Here is a 27543-nt window from a genome sequence, read left to right as displayed (position 1 = left end):
AGATGCTTTGCTGTGTTTGTCCCTTGTGCTGTCCTGTTTCTATCCTGTTCCTCCAACAGCTTTCTACAACATGGAATTGTCCACACAGCTGCCTTCTGCCCCACTAGCAAGACTGTAAGATAGAGAAGAAAACCTGGCTGCAGCCCCAGATGAACAGAGGTGGGAGCCAAGTGCTGCTGCAGGGACAGAAGCACCATTTCCTTTTTTGCTCTGCTGTTAACAGAACTGACCAGCTGTGCAGGAGCCCTAAAATTCTATATACTGAATGCAGAGAGGCAGTTGTAATGGCAAGAGTTGGTAGAGTACAGCCTGTGACCCACAGCCTGTCCTTGATAGAGGGATGACTGCCCTAGACCTGTCCATGGAGTGTGGCAGGTGCCCTAAGGAGTTCCTGTCCCTGATGGATCCGTAGCTTCCATGGTCTTTGTCTGTGCCGCATTGCATAAGAGCAGGCATTAACAGTAGTATGTTGTTTGTCCTCTGCTTGAAGGTTACTGAGTCAGTGCCTTACCTGTCACTGGGACTTTCCTACTTGCAGCTGTTTCCCCAGCTCTTAGACATGGGGGAATTTGGTATCAGCTGAAGAGTTTGAGATTGGCTGGTTCTCCCCAGCTCAGCCACTGCTGGTTTCACCTGCAATGAGCCACCCACACAGCAACAAGAATTACAACAGGGTGAGAGATGCTGGAGTGCCTCCTGGGGGGAGAACTTCCACACCCGGTTCAGGGCTGTAACTGGCCCCCAGTTCTTGTCCGGATCCTCTAGAGAGTTGCTTTGAGAACCAGGTGTGCTCTGTTCGAGGCTGGCCCCAGCATCAGTCCCCTTGGCCTTTGGTGAGTGAGGTCTCCAGGAGCTGGCTCTGGGAGGCTCTTGCTGTGCTGCAGTTACTCTCCAGTGCACCTGTCTGCAGGCTCCAGGCTTGAAGGTTATGGAGGACGGTTCAGTGCTGGGTGACACCACTCTCCAGAAGCACACAGTATCCTCCTCCCCAGTGTGAGCTAGGCAACAGAGCCATCACATGCCTTGTTTCCTCCACAAGGCAGGAATTAGGACCTGCAGTTTAGCATTTGTTACCCATTCCATGGCCTTGCTCTGAGCTGCTGCAGAAGCACCAGGGATTCTTCCCACCTTTGCAGTTCTTATGTCTTATAACCTTCCCCCTGCGCTCCCCAGCAGGAAGGACCAGCGCATTCAGCTGCTGTTTGTATTATGTCTATTTTGCCAGTTACTTGCCATCAGTTTAGCTTCATGCTGCTCTTGGCACGTTCCACTTTCTCTGCGCTCTCTTCCCAACTGTTCTGCACATGCACAGTGGCAGGGAAGGGGTGTGGAAGCTGGGGCTGTGCAGAGCTGGTACTGAACAGCAACCAGCAGCTCAGCTTCCTTCTTTGAGCAGGAGCCTCACACCACAACCAGTCACTGTGGGGCACGGAATCCCCCAGCCCCTGCTGTTTGTAGGAACAAGCCTCAGACTCCTCTTCTTGCAGAGCGCTGGAAGTGTTTCCCAGTGCTGCTTTGGGTGCAGATACACTGATGTGACACAATTTCATTGCATTAGTCCCTGTGTTCTATGGAGCCAATAACCTCATATTTTGGCCTTTTTAGCCTCAAACAAAGCAATCTTCTGCCACCTTCCAATGAACTCCTAACACGGCATCATAGCAAAGCCACAGCTTCATAAAACCTGGACTGCCCCAAGAGTCTCACAAAGCCTTTTGGCTTCTCTGTGCAGGATTGTATTTTGAATTTTTGGAAACGCTGGTTACTTTTGGGCAGTCTGTTTCCAAGAAAATCCCGTATATCTTGTATATCTTCAATGTTATTAATATGCCCAGCATATTGCAAGGTGCTTCCCTATCTCTGCCTGTTTGTCCAGCCTGTACCCCCACCTGCCTTTTCTCCTAGACAGGGATGTGAGAAGCCACAGCTTATGTTAGGCCTGTTCTGTGGGTTTGGGATGGACCCAGCAGTGCTGCTGGTCTGTGGCTGCCATGCCATCACCTCCTGCAGCTCATTGCTCACCCCTGCAGGCAGCTCTGCCCTGCAGCCATTAGCTCTTGCTGTGCAAGTACCTCTGCAGTCTGAGGCTGAAGGTAGCCCTGGGCAGAGGGTTCCAAGGCACACTCAGTGTGGAGAGCCTGCTGTGGTTGCTGGTGGCCGGGCAAGCTGCTGCAGGGCTGAGGTGTGCTGGGCTGTGACAGCTGTGGCAAAACAAAGATCAGAGAGGCTCAGGTGGCTCTTGACCTAGAGAGCTCTGTGCCAGCAGCAGGGTTCTGGCCTGGTGCATCCCTGTGAGCAGACACCTGGGCACCAGCTGGTGGATGCTGCCTCTATGTGGGTCAGTTTCTGCCAACCTGTGTGGAAGGAGCAGAGAGTTCTGCCAGCGCTGAGCACTGTGGAATATGCAATGAAGCCTTGGGTGATATGGTTTAGTGTGAGGTGTCCCTGCCCGTGGCAGGGGGGTTGGAACTGGATGATCTTAAGGTCCTTTCCAACCCTAACTATTCTATGATTCTATGACTTGCTGACCCCATGCAGGGTCAGAGCTCTTTGGAAGTACAGGAGGGTAGCGTGTGACCTGGGACCGGTCTGAGAATGGCTGTGGCAAGGGAGGGTGGAGAGGATGGGGCACATCAGTTGATCAGACTAGAAAAGGCTGATGTTTGTGAAGCTGCAGGAACCCAGCTGTGGGGCAGGGTCCAATGGAGGCAGAGGACTGCCTGTGGGCTATCCGCAGGGGTCTTGGCTCTCAGAGAAGGCTGGCGTGGAGGCTGTCCTGGGGAAAGCATGCTTTCCTGTGGGCTGAACGTGTTCAGCATAATGAGGCATCTGGGAGATGCTCTGGGCACATTTTGCATGCTGTGTGAGATCTGTAGGTTTCTGTTTCAGATGGTCAGGGTGAGTTCACAGGCACAGTCATTCCTGTTTCTGTTTAGCAGCATGTGTCTGGTGATTTCCTAAGAGAAGCTACGAGCCTCTGTGCAATCTCCCCTGTGTGAGCAAAGCGTTCACAATCAAAGCTCTGTGAAGGTAAGCCCTTTTCCCCTGGCAGGAGCCAAAGTGGTGTCCTCATACTACAGCCTTCATGCAGAATGGGTTCAGACTTAATGTATAATGGGGAAAACAAGAGGCTGAGCCCAATGTTGGTGGCTGCAAAGAGACAACTGACAAAAGCAAAAGGGAGGTGGGAGGGCAGGGTGCTGGGGTCTCTGCAGGTGGCACTCAGCATTCCCCAGAGCAAGAGCAATGCACTGCTTCCTCCCCTGCAGCATCCTGCCAGCTCCCAGCCTGCCAGCTGGGGGGCTTTGTTGTTTTTCAGCGTGCTGCTTTGCTGACTAACACCTCTGCTTTCTGCCTGGCTCATTCATGTTTTACCCCATTTCCTGACCTTTGAGGTGGTTTCTTCTATTGCTTTCCCTTCCACTAGAACATTGTTACTCGTGTTTCAGCTGTTCTCCTGCCATGTTTTACTTATTGCTTATCATAAAGTATGATAATCTTCCTCCTAAATGTAACCAGCTAGTAAAGGCTCCTTTGACCCTGGAGTTATACCAGCTGTGTATATTTGACAATGTAGAGGTGGTTGTTTTAATTCCACTGTGACAGGAAGAAAATAGAGATGTAGTACTGTTTGTGTGGAATTTTCACCCCCATATCATGAACTTGGTAACTGCAAGTATCACTAACTCTCTCTTCAAGGGAAAGGAAACATCAGCTCTGACTGTTATTTTCTCTGTGTGTATTTATTCCTGCTTATAAATACTTAGAGATGATGCCCTTCTAGTTGTGGCAAAATGCTCTTGGGTCATCAATAGCTTTAGCAGAGCCTACCGAGACTTTCCTGCTGCACCCTTCACACTTCCTTCTGGTGAACATGTGATTACAGCTGGATGAAAGTAGTTGCCTCTTTTCTCAAAACAATATAAATCCATGGCAATTGAACTGCTTCAGGTCTCCTGCATGTGTGTCCTACATGATGGCTCTTCCCAGGCTGTGTACGGTGGGTACAGTCCTCAGGAATGAAGGAGGTCTGGTGGGTCACACTGTGCTGGGCTCCCAGTGCTGAAGAACCTGTTGGATGTTAAGTGTTTGCTCTGCAGGGGCAGGACTACTTCTTGCTCTTCACATTGGATTACTTGCATGGCTTCACATGTGCACATGCACGTACTTGCACATGCACGCATGTACAGGCACTATGTACTGTACTTAGACTGAGCAGCCTGACTCTCCCATGTCTGTAATTTCCCTTACAGATATCTGAGGAGCCCTGAGCTCTGGGTGAGAGTTGGCCCCTGCTTGGGTGTGCGTCTGGTGCCTCAAGCTGGTCATGCTGTGCTGTGCCAAGTCTTTGCACCTCCTGTTGTGGTGTGGTGAGTGCAGCAGGGGCTGAGAACAGAGCCTGCTCACCCTGCACCCAGCTGCTTTGTGCCTGCTTCGCTGCTGCAGTCTCCTTGGGTTATTCCAGCTCCTTGTTCTTTACCCTCCTACCACCACACTGCTGTGTGTGCAAAGCCCCCATATAGCGCTGCTCCATTCCCTCTTGCCCAAGGACACAAGCAGCATGCACTGGACTCCTTGCAGCCCCCTTTACAGTGTGCAGGAGTGGGTTGGCCTGCGGTTCCTCAGTGTCAGCCTGCAGAGCTCCAGGGCAGGCAGGAGGGCAGGGCAGGGGAGAGCCCCTCTCCCCTGCAGGAGCCAGACCAGCTCCCTGCCTGTGGTCTGAGGATTGGTGCTGCTGCCCTGGGCCCAGGGACCATTCTGGGGACAGGCGGAAGTGCAGTGCAGTGGTTCCTCTCTCTGGTGGGATACGCACTGTACTATATAGTTAGGTTTGGCCATTTAACGCCCTGACACTGATGCGTCCCCACTGCAAATCTCTAACCCGCTAGCCCCACTATGACCTTTTAGATTGGAGGCTTATGAGTTTTTATGTGCTCTCCCACCTTTTTCTCACATGAGAGGGACAGAGCAGAGCAATACAGTAATAAATGCTGTGTGGGTGTTTAGACCCAAATTCATTGCCTCCTCTGCTCACCACATCCTTCTGTCTGCACAGTAATACTGGTACAGTGGTGACGTCAACCACCATTTATCACTGTATTCCAATGCCTACAGCCCTGGTTGTGCACAAGCCGGCTTTACCCTTACTCAATGCTCATGAGACCCACCTGCTCCCCAGTTCCTGCACACACAGCATCTCAGCTGCAGTGGTGATTTAGCCAGGCCAGCCATGGACGTGTTGGAAGGCTGAGTGGACAGTTGAGAGGACAGGGACAGGTAATGTTCATGCTTCCTCCAGCTTTCCCTGCTGCTAGTTTGCTACTGCTTGGTATCTGTGACTTCACTGTAAATCCTTTTTGTAGCTGACGTGCCCCTTGTGCCCCTGCTGTTGTTGTTGGCCTCTGCTGGACAGCTGGAGAACCCTTCTGCCTCCCTGTTGCTTTGGCTTTGTGCTTAGATGGTGCTGTACACTGATAATCAACTTCTTTTCAAGAAGAAAGCTCTGTTTTTCATACAGGGGGTGACTGAGAGCCTTGTACGGTTGTTTGCCTGGGTGTAGCAAAGACATTTATTTTCTCATGCTTGGAAATACCGAGGGGGCTGTTTGGTTTTGGTTTTCAACTGACTTCTTAATTAGGGTTCTTTTGGGGAAGTTTGGTAAGTATCTACATTTCCTGGAGACATTTCAAACTGTGAGCTCGGACTGTGTCCATCTTTGGCAGCTGGTAGCACCATATTACCAGATCCTTCACTAAAATCTTTGTGTCTGTAAATGCCTGTCTGTATTGACCATATTTCTTATTCTCTGGTATATCAAAACCTTGTCGTATCATTTACATGTGGGGTGAAGGAAAGGCATTTCCTCAAGGAAATGTGTGGTGCAGAAGGAAGTGCTGGAGTGGGGGGAAGAGCTCCGGTCCTGCCCTCGCAGCAGCTGGGGCAGGCTGGCTGGTGCCGGGGCCATGCTGAGCTGCAGCGTGTGCTTCACCCGCACGGTGCCTGCGGCAGCAGCATCCCCACCGCAGGCCTGTGGCCATGAGGTTCTGTGGCACCTCCTGGGAGCCTCACTGGTCTCATCTGGACACTGGTGCTGGAGAGTGAGGCTCAGGCTGCGCGGGGCTCAGGGGCTTTCTGGGGCTGCTGAATTCACTTTGCTTTCATTATTTGAGTAACCCTGGGAAATTCTTCAGCACCACAAATGTTCCGCAGGTGGGAGAGGCTGCGCTGGCTCTGCTGAGGGACACTCTGCAGCTCGCCGCCCATGCTGGGGAGCTACGAGGCAACCAGGACCGTTCCTGCACCTGGGTCACGGCACCCAGTATCGGTATCGGTACAGGCTGGGAAATGAAGGGATGGGAGCAGCCTGAGGAGGAGGACTCCCAGTACTCGGCAGGGAGCTCATTTTGAGTCTTTCTGTGCACATCTGTGTGTTTCTGTAAATGTTAAATGCTGTGAAAACACAGCCTTAGTGTGTTATGTGGCTTCTGGGGTTGGTCTTGGAGTGGGGGCTGTGGGTTGAGCAGTCATTTGTATGCAATGCTGTTTCCTCATATTGTTGTAAACATCCTGCTGTCCTTCTCTGTAGGTTCTCTTCACCAAAGTGCATCAGGACAGCGTTTTCCTGAAGTGAGTACTGTACATCATTCTCTTCTGTGCCACATGAGAAGCTTTTTGGGCTTTTGACTGGTTTGCCTTGCTGGAGTCGCTTAACCAGGAACTCCATGCTTATTAAACCATGGGTAGAGCAATGAGTTCTCACAAGCCATGCTTATACAGACCCACAGTGACATTCAGACTATGACTAATTCACTGTACAGATATTGAAGCCACAGCAATGTCACTTCTCCTATTTGCAAACCATTTCTAGTTGCAGGAAACCACTGAAGAAAAAACGGGTTAGTGCTTAACCCAAGTGCCTTCCTGTTGCATGGATAGCCTGTGGCTGCAGGCGCTCTCCTGCCTTCTCTGAGCACATGCTGCTGGCAAGGAGCAAAGATCTCACTGACTTGGTTCCATCAGCAATCGGCAGGGCTGTTGGTCACTCTCCCTAACCCATGGAGTAGGTACACACAGGATGACTTGCCTAAATCAGGCACTTTACTTTTAGACATTTAAATGAAAGCAAAATGAATTCCACCTCAACTGTTTAACACACAAGCGATGGCAAAGGTGAACTTCTAATTGTTTGTTTAGGACTTTTTAAGCTGTGTGGTTTTGGTTTGGTTTTGTTTTTTTCCCCCAGGACATCCAGTCAGAACCAACATGAGGAACAAACTGTGGCTCCAGAGTATTTCCTTCTTCCTCTTACTCCAGTACAGTAAGTTCCCAGACATCTCTCCCAGGCTGTACACCCATAGGATTTATCTTAATTGCTTATGACACAGATCCTGCTGAGATTTGCATGCTACTAAGTTGTCATGGAACAGCAAGCACAAGATAGGATACCAAGGGAGAAGGTTCCATGGGATAATGAGTTATGGAAGACACTCCATGCATAATAGAGGGTACACACAAGGAGCTGCACAGCTGGGCAGAGCTCAGCCTGACTGCAGACCACCCAAACCCCACCTCTGGCACAGGGGAAGTTCTGGTGGCCAAGACCAGGATATCCCTGCAGCTTATGGCTGCTGTTGGCAGGCCAGCCCAGGACAGTGGAGTGAACCTCTCCTGGTCCAAGCTCCGTTGCTCAGGGCTGCACCATGCAGTCAGTGTCATTCCCCCCAACCCCCTTGCTGGTTCCTACCCACCAGGCAAGCTCCAGCTGACTCAGAGCTGACTTTCTGAACAGGTCAGCTGGGCAGAAAAAGGCAGCGACAGCAGCGTCTGCAGGGAGCAGGCACAAATGTAGCATTTGCAAGCTCTTCTAGGCAGAGCATTGGACCTGCTCCAAACCAAAATTAGCAGAAAAGATGAATTCTGAGGTTTATCTTCCTGCCATATAGGACCATTGTGATGTCTGGTCTGAATTTTGCGTAACACTAGCCAGGGAATTATCCTGTACCAATTTCAGTTTGGACCAAGCTAGAGTCTTCTATTAAAAGTATTTGATTTTTGTTTCTGATGCTGCCAAGGATGGACAATTCATCCTAGATCAAACTGGGTTTGGGACACTTGGGTATTTCCTTCACAGTAAAAAGCTGCCATCTTCTTAATTTTGTTAACAGATTCTTGCCCAAATATACACTTGCAGCTTACCAGCTACCTAAGCATAATAGTCCATTTGGCTGATGAACATAATAGCATAGAAGACTACTGATTAGCCATTTTATGAGATTATTAATCTCATAAGGCTGGGAGCAGTCCTGATGATGGGGGGTCCACGTTACATGGATATAACAACCTTGACATCTTCCCCTGGATTATGACAATTTTATTCCCATTAAAAGGGGTGATACTGTACATGGAAGAGATGAATAGTTACTCTAGCAGGCATGGTTTGCACCAGCACCTCCTACAGGCCCTTCCTCACTAGCAGTGTCTCTTGTCAGCCCAAGATGCTGCCAGGAGACGACTCACCAATGCAGACATTTCTCACTGTGCTGCCGTCTGCTCTGCCATGAAACCCAGGGAAATAACTTACATGTGATATGCACAGAACAGCAGTGCTGCTGTACAGTACACTCCAGATACTGATATGTGAGCAGAGCTCCTGCAGAACAATTAGAAGAGCATAAAAACTGCTTTGTGAACACTTTCAAATTAGCTCATTTTCTTAATGACCAGCATAAATCCTACCATTTCCCCTCAAGTTCTCTTTACAAGTCTGGTTCAGTTACAGTGGTTAATACATTGTGCTTCTCACTTTACTATCAGAATGATTTATGGAAGTTCTAGTAACTACAAATTTGCAATTTTTATTTTTTTTTTCCCAAAATTCCATTAAAAGCATATTCCAAGCCCCTGGAGCTGGACGTGAAAAATAATGATGCTGCAGACAGCAAGCTAGAGAAAATAGTATGCAGAGAGCATGGGAAAGAAAGAATTACTAAAATACTACTTTTTAAAATGTGCAAATTCCCCTGTCCATAACATAAAGGAAAACAGCAAAGAACAGAACTCGGTTTAGGAAATGGTATCATTAAAATGGTTTCAATATGCTGCTGTTTGTGATGGGGTAATCATGCTTTGTGCTGCGTAAGCCAGGGCTCTTGCAGAAACAGTATGTGACTCTGCTATAGTGACTGTATAAGAGGGGCCAGAGATAATTTTGGCAACTCAAGCACAGTCTGAGCAGCTCCTACACACTGATGTGCCATTTGCTGCCACTGCATTTTAATAGGTTTTTGTTTGACACTTATCCTGCTGTCAGTGACTTGCCTCCCTATAGAGGTGAACACGTTGTGCACTCTAAGTCTGGAGATTTTGGGGGGGGCTGTCACAGAGTCTGTTACCTTCAGATTTAGTGGGAGCCCTGAGGACTCTGTGTACTGATATGAAGTTCTGCTTGCTTCACCATGGAAGTTGATATTGTGTTTTCTCTTTCCCAACCTACAGCTACATGTTGTGAAAACCTCACTTGTTTCGTGGACTATGTACAGACGCTGTCCTGTGTCCTGAGGAATGACTTGGGTGCCAGTTCATATAATCTCACTGCAACATGGTGCGTCTCAATAGGATGAGTGAAGTGAAGTTAGCAGGAACTTGTACCATGACCCTAGCACAGCAGTGTCCTTCTGACCCCTTTGTTAGGTAGAAATCTTGTTCTTGCTGCCATGCTGGTTTTTACTTGGTACTTCACACTCCAGTTATCAGCTGGCATCTCCCTTGGCAAAGGATCCCTGGTTCCTGTGTCCACTAACTTGCCACTGACTGCTACACTGCCTCTGGTTTCTTCTCTGGTTTCTTTGGCATTGTTTTCTCTCCTGCCCTGGGAATATCTTGCCTTGTGCTGCTGTTAACAATGGACTCTCACTCCTGTGTGCTGGAAGGGCTCCTGCAGTCTGTCCAAGCCGCATGCTGCTGCTGCTCTGCACCAGCAAGGAAGTGGGTGCAGTAATGAGCTGGGTGGCCCTAGTCAGCACCTTTCCTTTCCACAGACACTTTCCTACTGCTCTCAAACATCTTAAGCTGACCAAAGAGAAGGGCAGGGGATGGATAGACAACAGACGGACACAAAAACTGTCAAAGTTCAAAGATACATTTTTATTTGAACGTGTTGCACTTTTTTTTCTCTTAATTTCTGTGCTTGGTGCTTCAGTCAAACTGCAGCATGTGGCAGATGGGAACTTGTTTGGTTTTTTGGTGGTTTTTAGGGTTTCCGAGGAAGCTCCAGAAAACACTGTGGCTGCCTGCAGTCTCCTGCAGTTGTCCAGGAACACCAGTCACACAGAGTACATGTGCACTGTGGATATGACTGAACTGCTGGCAGATATCAAAGTCCAGGTGGATGTTACAGAGATAGCTGATAAGCAGCATGTGATTTCCAGTGCCTTTTATATGTCTGAGAACAGTAAGTAGAAAAATGGTGGATTTCATAAATACTGTCTAGCCTTGTACCTGTCTCCTAGATAGCCTGGGCAAGGAGCAAGCATGGCAGGCAGGGCTGGGGGGCTGTGTTTGGTGTGTGCTCATCTACACAACACTGTGCTCTTATTGTAAACTACAGAAATGTATATGCTTGAGGCTGAGCTTAGGGCTGGCTTGGTCCCAGCCTTTTTGTGGGGAAATATCTTTTCTCCATGAAGCAAGAGTGACCACCCATGAAGCAGGTGCTTGTTCTTGGCTAGAACCCCAAGGCCAGGAGGCATTGCTTTAGTTGCTAATGCCACAGATGTTCCAACAGGAGTCCCAAAAGGCTCTTGCAGTGGATACCTGAACCAGCATGACATTGTGGGTGGCACAAGGTGTCCCAGACATAATGGATGTGCCAGTTCTTTCTGGGGCAACTCCAAACCATCTCTTCTGCATGACAGGAGGTTTGGATGCAGCCATTTGGTTGACTTGGTGGAATGCTGGTGTGTTCCGAGTTGTGCAGCAAACTGTGCCAAGAAGGGATGGTTAGCTGGGCAGACAGGCACTGGGTGGCCATGTGGAAAAGGATTTATCTACTTGGATTCTTCTCAACTTAAACTTTATTTGAGAAGTGTCATCTCTTTAAAAAATACCATGACATTTCAGGAAAGCCTCTTGTCTCCATTGACAGACTATTGTGGTGCTTTGCATGTCTCCTAGATATCCCCATACAGAGGTATCATAGCTTAGTGATGAACCCTGTAGACCTAGGGCTGGAGTTTGTGCATTACTGCTTTTGAAAACAGGCTGCAGGGGATACAAAAGCTTGCTTTTTAGGCACTTATGACACAGGGATTTACACTGGGTTTACGCAGTGTCCACTATCGTCACCTTTTCCTGATGTCTCTGTTACAATGAGGGGTATTTTCCTAACTGTGCAAGTGACTGTGACTACACAGAATCCTCCTATGCCATCAGAAGAACAAGGTGCTGTACTCTTTATGTTTCCCAGCTGGTATTAGCCCCTTGTGCTATCTTCTCCTGTTCCTTAGCTGATGAGGAGGTTCAGAGACAGGCAGATGGCATGTTTAGAGGGACGTGCTGAGGTGTGGGGTTCTGTGCATGGCAACCCAGCCTGAGAGGCAGCAGGGTTGTTGATGTTGTTCTGTGGAGGGGGCCCCCACCCTGCCAGGGCACTTTTGCTCCCTGCTCACTCTGCATGGCTGATACCACGTGGGGCCACCTCTTGTCTGCAGTAATGCTGGGAAGGATAACACCATTCTGTCTTTCAGTCAAACCACAGCCTCCATTCAACCTGACTGCTGTGTTCTCAGAGGGTTACAATATTTCTTGGGAAACCATCTACCAGAACTTTCCTTTCTACTTTTTGAATGAGGAGCTGGAATATCAGCTGCGTTACAAGAGAAGGACTGACACCTGGGAGGTGAGATGTCAGTTTACCATCAAGTAGGATGTAGTAGCAAAGAGGGGGTCCTCACAAGCAGGACAGGAGCACTGATGGGGAGGAGGGTTTTCCTGGTTTGGAAAAGATGTCTCTTTGCTTACCTGGACTGAAAACAGGTAAAACTGAAAAGAGAATTGAGAAGCTGTTTAAGAAGTACTAGGTCCTGTGGGGATGCTGACAGTTCATTTACTTCTCATGCTGTCCTGCATGGAAGGACCCCTGAGGGCCCCATGCAGCTGCTGCTCAATCAGAGCACGGCCTTGCAGAAACAATGTGAGAGCAGAGGAAATGACTTTGCAGGGCTCCTTGCTGGGCAGCAGTGAGGGTAACGTAGGAGCAGTCACTCCAGCCCTGAGTGTTTGGGGTTTCATCATTCACAGACTTGGAAGACTAAAGCTGTTCATGAAGATAAAAGGACACTGGTAATTCTGCCATGGGAACTCCAGGCGAACACCGAGTATGAGTTCCAAGTGAGAGCCAGACCCCGAGAAGGCACCAGTTATCATGGATTTTGGAGTGAATGGAGTCGTCTGCTGATGCTGACAACTGGCCCTGCCGGTACATACAACCAGCTCTCCTTGCCCTTCCAGCCCAATGCAGAGAATACTTCCAGAACTCTAATCAAATCTAATTAGAACAAATAGCCTAGTAAAGACAGGCATGTTTGGTTTGCTTAGTGAGTATGTAAACCCCAGGGCTGGTTGATATGTGCTGCCTATACTGACCTTCTTACTTGTCCTTCAAAGCCTAGTCCCTAAGAGAAAGTCTGGGGTAGAAGCTGAGGGTGTCCCCTCACCATCTCGTGCTTTTTCACCAGGATAAAAATGCAAGGTGAGCCTGAATGATCCTGTCTCTTTCTCTAGCAGTGACACAGACAGCAGACATGGGATGGCTGCTGCTGTTGGGTGGTGTCGTGGCAATCACTGCCTCAATCACAACCTTTCTGGCCAAACAGCAGAGGTAAGAATGCTTCGGGAAGCTGGAGTAAATACTACAGTTCTGTTGCTAAAGATGGGTTATTCACATGCAGCTTTTTTTGCATCTTGTGTATCCATGCACAGACAGCAAAGCATGGTCTCCAGCTGATGTACTGCCAAGAGTGCCTTGCTTTTCTCTGGGACTCTGCTGTCATTCAGCTGGCTGGGACAAGACAATGGCACATGGGGATGAAAAGGGGCTACCCAGACTCCTGGGCTGTTTTCCTGGTCCTGTCTGTGCTCTGCATTTGCCAGACAGGAGCCATAGCCATGGCTGGCCTGTCCCTTTGCAGAACTGACACAGGCTGCTCAGTGCTGGCTGAAGGCTCCCTGGTTTTTGGAGGGTCAGGTGCCATTGCAGAGGGATGGGTGCCTGCAGCACAGCAAGAATGGTGCTGGGCTGCTGCGCAACAGGGCTAGCACAGTCCCTGTACACAGAAGTGCACAGGGCAGAGTTCTGGCCTGGAGGTGCAGACCATGGGCAGCCTGAGGGGAAAATGCATTTCCAGCAGCTTGTGCCTTTCCAGGAAGGAAAGAAAAACCCCTTTCCTTAGCAAGAATATTGTGTGCACAAGTCTTGAGGGGGCCCACCTCCTGCGGGGCTCCCAAGAAAGGCCATTAGATGGCTCTGATAGCACAAGACAACCTTGGATCCTCAGCTACCTGCTAACTTGTGAGGCCAGTGAGGCTGGGCATGTGACTGCAGCTGCCTGAAGCAGACCTGGAAATGCCTTATTTTGCATCTGTAATGTGTACTTAACCATAAAGCCTTTCTCTTTTCCAGGTTATGGAAGAAGATGGCTTGCATCCCAGACCCTGCTCCCTTTTTCAAACCACTTTACCTGGTGCATAATGGAGATTTCAAGGTAATCTGGGCTACACAAGCAAGTGAAGCACCTGTCAAAATTAAACTAAAAATCCCATCATGCTGTCTTGGACAAGGGGTTCTTATTAGGGCAGTGGGAAGTGGAATCTATCTCAAGGGAATACCAGACAGCTCCAGATATAAGGACTAGCACTCCAGTGTTTACTCTGTGCCATGAAGGCCTTTATGTCACATCCGTGATGCTTATACCCTGTAGGTTTCAGTGGGTGAGCTGAGCTCATATATAATCTGTAAAGCCTGGAAACCTGAAGGGAGTGGACAAAGGGATACCAGAACAGTAGCTGGGATTTTTCCAAAGCTCCAGTCCTGGGCTGCATCAAGGCCATGGAGCAGATTTCACTGTAGAGCCATCTCTAACTCCAGCCTCTGCACATGACATGAGCTCAACATCAAGACTTGTAGTTCCCTCTGAAGAGTCACACGTACAGACAGTAGCTCTGCATCCTGGAAAAATGCCTAGAGGGCAAATAACTGCTGTGTCATAGTACAGTGCAGCTCCTCCATGTACAGGAAGTGTCTTTGAATAACCTTGCCTAGCCTTCCCAAATTCTCTTCCTATTTAACAACAGCCAAACTTGCTCATGTGGCAAAATGGTTTGCAGAGACTGCAGTTAGCTGGAGTTCTTAGGATACAAAACTAAAACCACTGAGCATCCATAAATAATGGTTGTATTAAGCTGAACAGCAGCTCACAATGCCATTATGAAACTGTAAACTCCTGGCATGTCAGTGCAGACTTGACTGCCTTTCTGAACAAGTTCCTGTTGCTACAGCAGCACTGACCTGAGACACTTCAGTGTCTGCTTTTTGTTTCTGCTTTTTCTTAGACCCACTGAGAAAGGGACACCAGCTGAGCCCTTTTGATCTTCATGTACTTTCCCACTGCTGTATGGCTGATGGTTGCAGTTAGGTTAAGCAAGTAGTCTTGGAGGGTTGCCATTCAAGCCAAAGTTGGCAGCAGCTGCCTCCCTTCCTTCCTGCCTTCCTCTTTCAGCCTTATTATGGCTTCCCATATCTGCTCCAGAGGGGTCCTTGCATCCTCTTGTGAGGCAAGTGGCACTGGTTGCTCCTGGGGAAATGATCCAAGACCAGGTGGACTCTGGGAATTCCTGAATGTCACAGCTATCTAGTGCTTACAGTAGAAGTGGAAGCACCCTGCATGCCAAGAGCCACGCTCCTCTCGGGCTGAAGCCATATGGGGTTATCTGTTCTGTGTGAATTACGTTCTTGCTAATTGTGGTGTCCAGTGCTGCTGAGAAGGGAATGAGCTTCAGCTGCTGAAACTGAGTTACTTCTTAATATATGTGCAGGTGAAAGCAGTGCCTCATGTGTTGTTGCCCCCACAGCGCAAGAAAGCACAGGCAGGGGTTGTCAGAGGATGTGGTGACATCAGTAGTACATGAATACACTCATCCCTTCCAGCTGGCAAGAAACCAGTTGATGCAGGGCTTGTTCACCTGCACCCTGCCTGTCACAGAGCAATTGGTTAGGTTATGTCTGTGAATAATGATCAGCAAATTACAATAGTGATGCTCTGCAGACGGGTCCTGGACTGGGTAGGAAGTAGTGAAAACATTATAGGAAAAGTCAAGACCTAAAAAGAGAAGGGAAAGCAGAGGAACAGTGTTTACTCTTGTGTGTGTACAAGATCATGTTGGGCAGAAACTTTACAAAGGGATTTCCTGCTGTTTCTTCAAGTAGCCTTTTGCACCTCAGATGCCTTCCTGTCCACTACAGTTTTAATAATAAGGTCTTCATAGCTTAGGTTAAAAAGAAATTAAAATAGACTTGGTACTTCCTACTGTAATGAAGACTTTCCCATGCTCTGTCTCAGAGGATAATAGGCTGTGTGAAGATGCTCTCTTCCCAAATCCTTTGTTCATGTCTAGTTACACGGGGTGTAATCTGTGCAGGAGGCTGATAGGATTAAGGCAGTCTGACAGCTGTGGCAACACACAGCTCTCATGCAGAACTCTGTCAGAAGCCTTCACAGTGTTTATGAAGCCCAGTGTTATTACCAGTGTTATACAGGGTTCGAGGCTACCATCTGTGGGCTTATGACTGAATGCCTCTAATCTAATGCCAGAATCCTGCCTAGACGTTTTACCCTACTGCTGTTCTGTTGTTGCAATAGTAAGAGATTGACCCAGGAGATGACAGTCTTGTTCAGAAACATCCTGAACACTAGCCTTTGGGCAACCATCCTAGGAGGACAACTGTAACTTCAAACCTGGGCAGATGGAGCTCGTTTAGCTCTGTAAGGCCATCCATTTAAGAGGAGGACACTCTAACCAAGCCTACGACCTGAGGACTTTGCTGTCACTGTCCAAGCTTGCTAGGCCCTGGCAGATAAACCTCAGGTGTAAAAGATGAGGCCAGTTCTGTGCACGCTGTGCCTCACCTAAAAAATCCACTGCGCAGGCCTGAAGGGTTTACCCACACTTGCAAAGCTCTGTAGTGACAGGCGAGGGATGAAACAACCGGGGATAAGGTGCACTGGAAACTGCAGACTCAACTGTGTATGCAGGAGGCTCAGGACATTTGTTGCTCGAGACTGACTCAGGAGATGACAGCCTTGTTCAGAAACATCCTGTGTGACCAAGCAGCCTTTTCCTACCAGATTTGCCTATCCCACATTGCTCTTTTAGTCCTCATCACGCTTGTAGTAAGCGTCGGTAAAGCCCTTTCCAAATCTTTCTTTTGAAGCCAAGCCATCAATCAATCACAGGGCAGAAAGTGATGCACTTAGGTGGGCCTTGACACAGCTCAGCCGTTAGGCAGGACTCAGGGAGCAGAACCAAGTCTTGAGTCTGGGGTGAGCCCAGACTCTGGACTGCAGAATCCTCTAGTGGGACTGGCACATGCCTGAAGCTTGTTGTGATCTGAGTGTCTAATTCAATGACTTCTAAAAGAACAAAAACTTCTACTTTGTTCTTAGATCAGAGAAACACAGAGGTTCCTTTACTCACACATGTGACTGAATACAAGGGGTTTGTCACCTAGGGGTAATACAGGGCAGAATGTATTACTAATGGTGATACAGAAGGGCAAGATTCAGTGTGCGGCACTCCCTAATCATCTCAGCAAGAGTCATCTGCAGAGGCAGTGGTTACAGTTCTTTGAGGTCTCCATCCCCTGCCTATTCCTGCTTCCTTCTTGTCACTGTGGGAGAAAAGGCCAGTCTGGGGCATGGTTGCAGACAGAAGATTGGGAGCAGCCTTGTCTTGACCCCCTTTTCCCAGGGAACTCGGTGAGGGAAGTGACAAAGCAGGGCTGTGTTGTCGGGTGCCAGCACAGCACACCTGCAGGAAGCTGACCATCCTTCCTGAGAGAAGCAGTGTCCAGGACAAGAGGGCAGAGGAGATGTGGTGGCTTGGGACCACTGGCTGATGCACAAAGGAATGCTGCCTTGGGCAGTGGCATTCTTTGCAGCATGGAGAAAACTACAAAGCCACATAAACCTCTCAGAGCTAATCACTGTCACTCATTGAGTCAGTTCACCTGCAGCTGCTGCATGTGGTGACAGCAGCATCTCATACCCTGCTCGCTCTGAGGAGTCAGGGAGTTTTAGTTTGACTTTGCCTCTGAAGCTGTAAGAACTTTGGTAATTTCTGCAGAACCTCAAACCTGATGACACTAACCTCTCTCTTCCCCTCCCTCTTTCCCTCTGTGTCCCTTTGTGCAGAAGTGGGTTGGTGCACCCCATTCAAAAATCACTTTTGATTTCTTTGAATGGGGGATAGTCCTTCCAGAAGTCCTAGAAGTTTACACCATGCATAATTCCAACAGCATCTCACGGGAGGAGCTGCATGAGATGAGAAGAGATCTGCCTTGCAAGCCCTGTGTGTCGTGCCTGACTGCCTCAGATCAGGATGGCTGGTCCCTGCTCCCTACTGGGACTCAGGACCAGTCATACGGGCATTTGTCCATTGATACTGTGACTGTGGCTGATGAATTCATGCCTTGTAATTGCCAGTGCAACTGTAACCGTGTGTACAGGGGACATGAGCATACCAGGGAGGAAGATAGTGCTGGAGAAACTGGTTACCCCAAGGTTAACGTTGATGATGAAGACAGAAAGACACCCAGTGACTTGCCTCTGGCTGACCTGAGCACTCAAGACAAAATTCTTGCTTCAGGCTCTGTGTCTACAGACCACCTGCGGAGTACAAGTGTCCCAGCCCACCAGCAAGTAGAAAGGGCTCTGGAAGGAAGGATGGGGAGCATCCTAGAAGTCCTTTGCTTGCAGCCTGATCAGTGGGACTTGGAAAATCCAGGTTCTCTCCCTTCTCCTGATGGTGAAAGTGTTTCCTACAGTGAAGGTTCTTGTGACTCCTTCCCTCACATTGCAAGGCCTGGTGACAGTTACCCTGTGATCTGCATAGATTTGGACACTATTGACAGTGGCTTTGTGGACTCAGACTGTGGGAGTCCAGTTGACTGTGAATTTGAGCAAAACAGTCAGACCAACTGTGGGTCCATCCCTCTTGAGCAGGAGAGGGAGGATTTTCCACGGAGCTATGTCAAGCAGTGGGTCTCCTGTCGCTCTGACAGCCCTGTCAGTGGAGCACAGACAAACTAAGGACTTGATGTTGCCTTGTAACAAGAGTGTTCAGCCTTTTCCATATTGTGCCATGAGCAAAGTGTTAGAAAAATTCATAAGAGAAGCAAAATTTACTTTGTGTAAGCTGGACTGCATACTGCTGAAAACTGTTAGGTGCATAGAAATACATCTGCCTATTTCTACTGCCCCTTATTCTGTTCATACCTCACACTTGACATTATTGATTTTATTATTTTTATCACCTCATCCTCAGCCCCCTTTATAATGGCAGAAAAAGAACTGTACCTTGAAAATTACCCCTTGGCTTATGTATATGTGCAATTGTTTTTGACAGTGACCTTATAAAGAGTACAACAAAACTTTACTTTCCCTGGTATTATCTCATTACTTGAGAGTTTGGATGCAGATGGAATCTTAGAAGCATAACCCATGCCAAGCATGTTTGTTACATTAAAGTTCCCCTACCCTTCCCCAGCAACACAGGTGGTATTGCTTTTCCTATTAATATCTTTGGCTCTTTAAACCCAGCTATAATCATTAGTTAATTATGGAGGGTCCCAGCCCTGACCATGGGGTGTGATCAAACCCAGTTCTCATATAATCATCACAGAAGCCTGTGGCCAAGACAGCAAACACAACTCAGGCTCCAGAAACACTTTGCCTTTCCAGGTGGAGTCTGCTAATGAAAAGTCTTCAGAACGTGTAATTCTCTTGCTATGATGCTCTTCTGCTGCAGTAGCATCTCTCCCAGCATTTTCCAAGCACATTAACTGAAACATGGAGCAGCTTTTAGAGCTATGCAGAAGTTTCAGAAGTGTTGTGCTACCTGGACGTGCCTGCAGCTCCATCTTCTGCCCTGGACCTGGTCTGCTGCGGTCAACAGGTCAGTAGCCCAGATTTTGAGCAATCTCTGCTAGCTAATAAAGCCAACCATGAAATTGCTGTTTGCATTGTAACTGTAAATATATTTCTGCCTGACATCTCTGTCTCTCTGTTTTGTCTAAGATAATTGTCTCTAAAAGTCACTGTAATACTGATGCTGAATGAATCTTCTGTAGGCATAGTGCTCCTGATCCATGGGCTGCTTGGGTCCAGAAGATCTCATGCTGAGGGAAGCTTTGTGGTGCATGACATATGTTTCCAGTGCAGTAATCTGTTGTTGCTGTGGTACCAATAAACTCTTCCCTTTCCCCCATCTCTCACCCAAGACTTTAGCCAACCCCACAGCTCCCTAAACAAGAGGGAGCACAGTAATGAAGAGAAGCTCTTCCTTTCACAGGTGAGTGCTGGGAGAGTTTTTCTATGCATCCATGTCCCTGGTTTGATTGTACAACATAGTAGAGACCATGGCTGTTGTCATTTTGAACCTACTGGGGTTAGCTTTGCCCATATTGTTGTTACCCCTCAATATACCCCCAGTTTAGGGGCTTCCTGGCCACTACTCCAAGATAGTGGGGCTATTTTTGGTCCCTTCTCTCCTTATTTTCCATTTTTCTGGTGGGAAGGTATCGTTTTAGCATGTTTATGTGTCCTTCCTGCTGTGCTGCAAGTACCCTGCATGCCCTTCACGAGGCAGCAGAGGACTGAGCCAGCTCCGCTTCCTTACTGATGAGCTGATCCTGCCATGCACTGTCTTACAAGGTCTGCTCATGCTGCACTTATGTCTACGCAAATGTGTACTGAGCAGAAGCATCTCTGATGGTCTGTAGCACAGTCTACTGCTGCTCATCTTGCAGTTATTTGCATCTCAGAAACTACACTGTGGTAACTGACCCCAGGCTGCTTAAGAGAAGAGCAGACACTTGCCTAGCTTTCCTCAGGCCCCTTAATTCTGTGTGCTCCTTGTTTCTGTGAGTGTCGTTGGCTCCAGAACTGCTGTAGGAGCTGTTTCTGTTACTGCAACACTCTCTAGCTGCACATCTGGTAGCTTGTGGTGGTTTGGTGCTACCTTGGCCTAGAAGTTGCCTCTGATCAGGCTAAAAGGCAGAATTCATGGGCAGAGAAGAGCCTTGCAGAGGTGAGGTTGATCATGCACTGAGTAGTGGGGTGAGGTAGCAAGAAGATGCCAGCAGCACCACCCATGCAGGTAAAGCCTTCAGGTGGCTCTGCTCTCCTGTGCTTTGTCCAGGACTCACAGCGATCAGGGACAGGAGTTCAGTTCATGGCCTGGGCTGGGTGGTGTGTGGGGAATGGGGGAAGTATGAAAAAAGGCAACTGCAGAGAGCTGTGGTGTTCGTGTTGCATATACTGCTCTGTAGTCTGGAATAGTAACATGAAACTGAGGAAGAACGTTTTGCTTTGCCATTTGAACCAAACCGCTGCTGAACTCCTGTAAAGATCTTTTCTTGTCTGCCCTGTAGGCAGAATGTTATAAAAGATGTGGGTCTTACACTGCCATTGCATCTTTATGGAGACCTGCAGCAGTAGGCAGGGAGGATGTAATTTGTCTCTACAAGAGACAAGATGTTTTCTGCTGCAGCAGGGTGAACTGCAAGTATCTGGGCAGTTCTGAGGCAGCAGCTGTTACTTGCTTACATGATGCTCTGAAGGCTGCTTGCGTTTTAGGTGCTTTCAATTACTGTTCCTGTTCAGGCCTGTTGTAACAATAAAAAGTGTAATATACATTTAGATGGGTAACCATGAGGCCTCATCTCATGGTAGCTGGCAGGAGTCTTACTGGAGAGGGAATGCTGAAAAGCGGGTACTGGGAGAAGCACCATAACTCAACCTGTAGTACCAATTTGGAAGTGTCCTCATTTCTGCACAGCCCCTGCCTCCCTCTCTTGGCTGTTAAAACTAATACTGGCAGACTGTTATTCAGTCTGTGTCTTGCCTGGTTCTCCCGTCCCCTTCTCTGGCACATGTACGTAATGGACTTGATGGATCCTGACTGTAATGCAACCACTGCAGCATTACAGCAGGGTATGGAAAGATCTGTTCCTTACACACTCTAGGATTTGGACATGGAAGTACTGCAATGTTTGTTTGCCTTTGGTTCTTCAAGCACAGTGCAGCAATAGGCTGTGGAAGTAGTACAAGACAGGGCAGCTCAGAGATGCCTCAGGTGTCTGAGCGCAGTTGTGCAGAGGCCTTGGATAGGAGTAGTCTTGCCTCATATCCGAGCAGGGCTAGGAAATAGTTTGGGGTCACTTAGAGAGCTCTTCTGTTGGCCTTCTATCATATAAGTGTTGCAAGCAGGCACTTTTATATTCAGCAAATTACTTGGCCTTTTAAATGTTAACCCTTTAGCAGAAATTCTTCAATTTCTCCATCCCTAATGAGTAACTGCAGATGCAGCTACTTTAACTCAATCTGATAATCTGAGCAGGTTTTCATTGGTTCTTGAGATTATCTTCAAAATCAGGCACAGCAACTTCTGCTTTATTATGCCACTGCTGCTACTGCCTGATCATCAAACCGCATAGCCAAAGCTATCAAGGGGCAGAAGCAGTGTGAAAAGTGAAGTTTCCTTTGAGCTGGTAAGACAGTTTAACGTATTTCTGTGCTATGCATGCCTCTAAATAATGATAGGATACATCTACTGAACTAAGATATTGCTAAATGAGCTCTTTACCTAAATCTGGAATTCTGTATTGTCTCTTGCACTGGGAACCTAAAGCAATAAAATTAACAAAAGGGTCCCTGCACTTCTGTTCTGCAAGTTTGCTGAGCACAAATCCAACTATTGCATTAAGTCTGATACAGGTTGTGCCAGAAAGAAGAATCATCTTGGATAAATGATTTTTATGTTGTCCTCTCTGACTGAAATAGATGAATGTAAAGGAATCCAGCCAAAATAGCCCTCGGCATTTGAGACTTTGCAGACAAAAATATGATTTTTAAATGTATGTATGTATATGTGTGTGTATGAATATTGCTTTACTGCAGTACTTATGGTTTGTAGCAGCCTCTAGGATCCACGTCTGCCCAATGTAAAAGCACATAGCTGTTTGTGAGCATCAAATTGTGGGAAAATGGCTCTCCAAAGATAAAGGGAGAAAACAATTGGTGTTAGGGGTTCTCTCTTACCATCTCTGCAAACAAGGAAATCATACTACTTTTCCTTATTCTCCAGTAGTTCATATGCTCATCATGTGGGTCTGTTATGTGCACTTGATGTGGTTCTGTCAGACATGTGCTTGGAGGTCAAGGTATTCAGGAGGCAGATAATCTGTCATTGTATTTGTCTTAAAGAGCCTATGAAATATTTTCCTGTAAGCAGGGATGAGTGAAGTGTGCCCTTGATGAACAATCACACTTGGTAGCACAATGGATCACTCTGGAGAATGTGCACTTGGGGCTAATTTTAATGGGTGGAGGGATGTGCCTGTTGGTAGACACACTATTGCCTGTTGCTGTTTTACTTCATGGGTGCAAGTCAGACCACACAAATGAGGTGTAACAAGAAAACTTGCACTGAAGCTGATATATAGAAGCTGATGGCAGAGGTGAGATAGAACCTAGCAGTCCTGGCTGTCTGCTGTGTGCTGGCATATCACTACATATATCAAAGGGTACCTGAGCATGTTGAAGAATCTTGTGCACACATCTCTATATGAAATCCTTGCTCTTGCATGACACTTCAATTTCGTGTTTTATCAGGCATTTGTAAAGCTGATCTTGTCTTGTAGTCATCCAACGGTCGGAGATGCAAAGGTCTGTCACTTTGAACTCATTATGTTCTCTATACAATTCTTCACATCAAATGTAAGCTTTCTGTCCCCACTTTCAAAGTCATTCACAGCTTCTCCCTGTCCTCTTGTCATCTGCTACTTCCATATCAGGAGCTCAACTCTTCCTATGATCATCAAATCAACTCCTCCATCCTCCATGCTACTGCTTACACACTGAAGGTGCTGTCTACAATTCTCTTGGGCTACTTCAACCTCAACTCTCCTTAGTTACTCAGCGAAGCAGAGCTTTAAACCGGAGGCAATATCTAGGCTACCCACATGCTGAGACTGCCATCACCTTCTTGTATTACTTCCCCTCCCCTTGGTATCTGTAAAATAATTTATTTTACCCTATAAGTTCTTAAAGGCAAAGTTCATATTTTTATTGTGTGTTCTACTGGACCACTAACATTGGGGTTAGCCAGAACTTTGATTAGGGTTGTCTGGTAATACAACCAAACACAGCAGTAACATTTGATCCCCTGTCCTGTTGATAAGCAAGTGAGAGCATTTGGAAAATCTGTGTTGTACAGATTTTGGTTAAAATTACTTGAAATCACTTTTATGAAATGGGGACAGCTGATGGAACCATAGCTGGGGAGGAGAAAGACATGGCTGCAAGGCCTCATATCCTGGAGCAGGTAACAGGCAGAACAACTCTGCCCTGGAAACATGCAGAAAGAACAGAAACACCATTGCAACCAGCTTGAGACCACCTGGGAACTCAGGGTCACCAGTCAGCTTCTGATACTGAGCCAGTCTTGCACTGGTGACTGCATAGCTGGAGTATCATTTCAGGGCTGTCTCCCAGGTCTCTTCTGAGTGACAGTGGTTCTTTCCCCTTCCTCTCCCACGTCTACATTATTCACAGGGCTTTTCTGCCTTCCCCTGCAGCTCAGCAGTGTTGCAGGAACCGGGCATTAGAACAAAACATAGCATCAGGCATCCTGGCTAGGAAGATAATTTGTCTTCCAGTCCCCAGGTGCTGCAGTTGTGCCCTTGCTGCATGATCTGAGTTGAGGATTTAATAGATTTAAGATCTCTAGCAAAGATTTATAGACAACAGGTCTTGGGCCATATCTGAAAACAAAAGGTTCCAGCAATAAAGGTACTTCCCCTTTATCCAAATTCTGCGGTTTGGTTCAGTTTAGCTGTACCTACTGTCAGTATCCAACTATTGGATTCTTTCCATCTCCAGGAGACTGAAAGGAAAAACCCAACTAGAGCACCACCCAAACAAGAACACCAGAAAAGAAACAACCCCAGAACTTTTCTCATACCTGAAATCCTTTTCCCATGAAAGGTACTTGTGGCCGGTGTGAAGTCACCACTGAGCCTTTCCTTTGGTTAAGTTAAAAACATTTTAGCTCTTCATTTCTGAGGAAAGTTACCCAGGATTCAATCATTCTTACAGCGTTTTCCAGAACTTTTTTCATCTTTTCAGCAACTCTTTGTCAGAAGTGTGGATCCCAACAGAAGGGATGAACTAACAATGCTGTTACGAATGCTCTGTGTACCTGTGGTAACATTTCTGTTAATGGATCTGCATCCACAGGCTGTGTGTTGGCCCCTCTAACATCATGGATGCACTGCAGGAGCTTTTTCAGCTGGTTATGTGCTATTTCCCAAAACAATGTTCTGATAAAGCCTTTCAGAATTCCGTGTTCCATGACCTATTTATGACACATTCATGACTAACACAAAAAAACCTGCATTTCAACTTGCTCGTTTGTTTCCAGGTGAATTAGAGAGCCAGGAAACGACCAGCATGTTTCAAACATTGCAGAACTGAATAAAGAACTTCAGTGGGGGAGAGGAGATATCAAATTAGCAGCAATTACCTGGAAATTGTCCTGGTTTAGTTGTCTTGACTTAGATTTATTTGTTTGTGTGCCTGAACAAGTTCTTGTAAGCACATATATAATTCTATTTAATGCAGCTCTCTCTATTTCATATTTAGTCAGTCTTACTGTGTTTATCACAGGGATCATACATAACCCTGATTAGAATGATAAGCAGGAGAGCCTTCATGCCTCCCAGCCTCCCTCAGCTAAAATCAGTTAATGGTGATGCTTCCTCTCAACAACCCCCACTGTGAAGAAGGTCCTCAGCACAACAGGATATTTATGAACAACCCATGAATGAAGAGATGCTGAAGTGGAAGCCAGAAAGATTCTGAAACATTGTGATTATTTTACTATTAATTCAGAAAAGGGACACTATAAGCAGGCATCATTACAGGAAAGAAGTTGATAGTGGATGTTGCTGTGTAGGTCTGTGAAATCTGGAACTGAAAGTATTTCCTGCTGCTGTAGCCATCAGATTTTAATGTAATCTCTTCAGTAAAGCAGTCCTAGTGATTAAAATACTGCAGTCCTTGCTAAGTGCAGGCTCTTTCTCACTCACACCTATTCTAGACTACTTCAGACTCTTTGTTGGTTAAAAACTACAATCTTATTCTACAGCCAGGCTGTACTCATCTGGTCTTGTGGCAACGCTGAACTTGGCATTTTCTCCTATCCTGACACTTCTCTCTCCTTTTCTGCGGCTTCCTCTGGAAGAGAGATCATAACCCCTGGCAAATGAAGCAATTGAATAACTGAGTTGGTGCCTGTCTGACAGAGCCAAGGTCAGCTTGTGCCAGGGCTGGCAGCAGCAGATATTCAACCTGCTGGTATGAATACTAACAAAACTGCTTCTAACCCCTGTTCTGTTTTAGATACTGTCTGGAATGGGAGGAGATGTGTGTCAACTGTGTCTCCAGCTGTGCATTGCTTCTGTGCTGCTCTTTGGTGGAGGAAGAGGGAGAGGTAAGAGGAGATCTGGAATAGGTCCACTGTGGGAAGGGGCACATGCATGTGCTCATCTCTCATTCACAGACCCCGGGGTACGCAACACAAGATCCTGTGACTGCCCTTTCCCCCGTCCCAGGAACCAGTACCGGTTGGCAATGCCAGGCCTGGGGAACTTGGCATGTACTGGACAAACTGCACAGCAGAAAAATCTTAGCCAGTGCCCAAGGTCCCTTCCTTAAGGTCTTACACTCATCTCATGCAGGTGAAGTGTGGTGCAATAGAAGGGGCATCATTAAGAAAGACAGATGAGGCATCACTAAAGGAAGCACTAGAAACAAATGCATTTATTTGGTGTACCAAGCAAGGCCTTGTCAGGTGATGCACAAATGCAGCTCTGGTCTCCTTCCTCTGCAGAGCTCCAGGGCAGCCTGAGCTGCCTGAATAACTATGTGACTACTGTGAGTTGCATGTGGGAAACGGAGGAGCCCATGGGAGAAGGACCTTTCCACCTGCATTTCACCAAGTAAGAGCCTGTTGTGGTTGAACCCCAGCCACAACCCAGCCCCCCCCCAGCGTAATGGGGGCAAGAATCAGAAGAGTAAGAGTGAGAAAACTCATGGGCTGAGCTTAAGACAGTTTAATGGGTAATGCAAAAGCTGTGAGCACGAGCAAAGCAAGGAATTCATTCACCACTTCCCTTTGCAAGCAGGTGTTCAGCCATGTCTAGGAAAGCAGGGGTCCATCATGCATAACAGTTACTTGAGAAGGCAAATACCATAGCTTCAAACATCCCCCTGCTTCCTCCTTATTCCCCCAGTGTTACATGCTGAGCATGATGTCCTTAGGTCTGGAATCTCCCTGGGGTCAGTTGGGTTCATCTGTCCTGGCTCTGTCCTCTCCCAACCCCTTGTGCACCCTCAGCCTGCTCACTGATGGAGTGGGGTGAGGAGCAGAAAAAGCCTTGATGCTGTGTAAGCACTGCTCAGCAGTAACTAAAACATCCCTGTGTTATCAATACTGTTTTCAGCACCAACCCAAACATAGCTCCATGCCAGCTATCGTGAAGAAAATTAACTCTGTCCCTGCCAAAACCAGCACAGCACCAAGAGCTGCTATGGCAGCCACAGCCCTGGCATGAGCAAGAAGAGCAAAGATGGAGCCCAGCTGTGGGCTTTGCTCCCTCCACAGCAGCAGACTTGTGGCTTCCTTGGAAGCTGCTCTTCTTTTGTGGGCCCACTGCCTCGGAGTGTGCAGCAGAGGTTTAGCACATTTGGCTGCATGCATGCAGCAGGGGTTCAGCCCACCCATCCATTCAGCCCCTCTCAGCACAGAGAGCCCCCCAGCCCAGGCTTTGCTCCCCATGATCGGGGCACTTCCAAAGCCCATCCTACATGATGCTGCCTAATCGATTTCTAACTGCTTCTTGTCTAGTTGCCTAGAAATTAAACCCCTAGGGATTTAATCTAAATGATTTAATATGTATGCAAAAGGATTTTGAATGTCTAGTGAGTTATAGTAACACATTTAGAATGCTATGTGAATACTTTTTCTTCTAACAGAAGAAATCAGGTGAGTAGCTTCCTAGGTGACAGGATAATAAGCACCGTGATGTGCTAATCCGAGATGAATGAGTTTTGATTATGTAATCATGTTATCTTAACTCCCAGTAACAAGTGTTGCATGAGGGTAAGCCATGCTGCCATTAGACACCTCATATATTCTGGTAAAGTT

General features: G+C 47.4%; 2 protein-coding genes across 2 annotated transcripts in view; both read left to right on the top strand.

The window, feature by feature from the left end:
• The first annotated feature begins 6014 nt into the window (after positions 1 to 6014).
• On the top strand, positions 6015 to 18444 carry IL21R (interleukin 21 receptor). Its single transcript, XM_005142142.4, has 10 exons — positions 6015 to 6325; positions 6587 to 6627; positions 7244 to 7318; positions 9496 to 9601; positions 10254 to 10450; positions 11745 to 11896; positions 12298 to 12475; positions 12781 to 12877; positions 13679 to 13760; positions 17466 to 18444. The coding sequence occupies exons 3-10, from the start codon at positions 7264 to 7266 to the stop codon at positions 18360 to 18362; spliced, it is 1764 nt and encodes a 587-aa protein (XP_005142199.3). The 5' UTR covers positions 6015 to 6325; positions 6587 to 6627; positions 7244 to 7263; the 3' UTR covers positions 18363 to 18444.
• Positions 18445 to 25748: 7304 nt separating this feature from the next.
• LOC101871489 (3-phosphoinositide-dependent protein kinase 1) overlaps positions 25749 to 27543 on the top strand; it is a 67362-nt gene continuing 65567 nt past the window's right edge. The window contains exons 1-2 of the mRNA XM_013130984.3: positions 25749 to 25827; positions 26227 to 26335. Coding sequence (XP_012986438.3) covers positions 25749 to 25827; positions 26227 to 26335 — 188 coding nt within the window. The remainder of the gene's footprint in view (positions 25828 to 26226; positions 26336 to 27543) is intronic.

This window comes from Melopsittacus undulatus, chromosome 8 (genome assembly GCF_012275295.1).
Source record: "Melopsittacus undulatus isolate bMelUnd1 chromosome 8, bMelUnd1.mat.Z, whole genome shotgun sequence".
NCBI classification, from domain to species: domain Eukaryota; kingdom Metazoa; phylum Chordata; class Aves; order Psittaciformes; family Psittaculidae; genus Melopsittacus; species Melopsittacus undulatus.
This window is presented reverse-complemented; position numbering and strand designations above follow the sequence as displayed.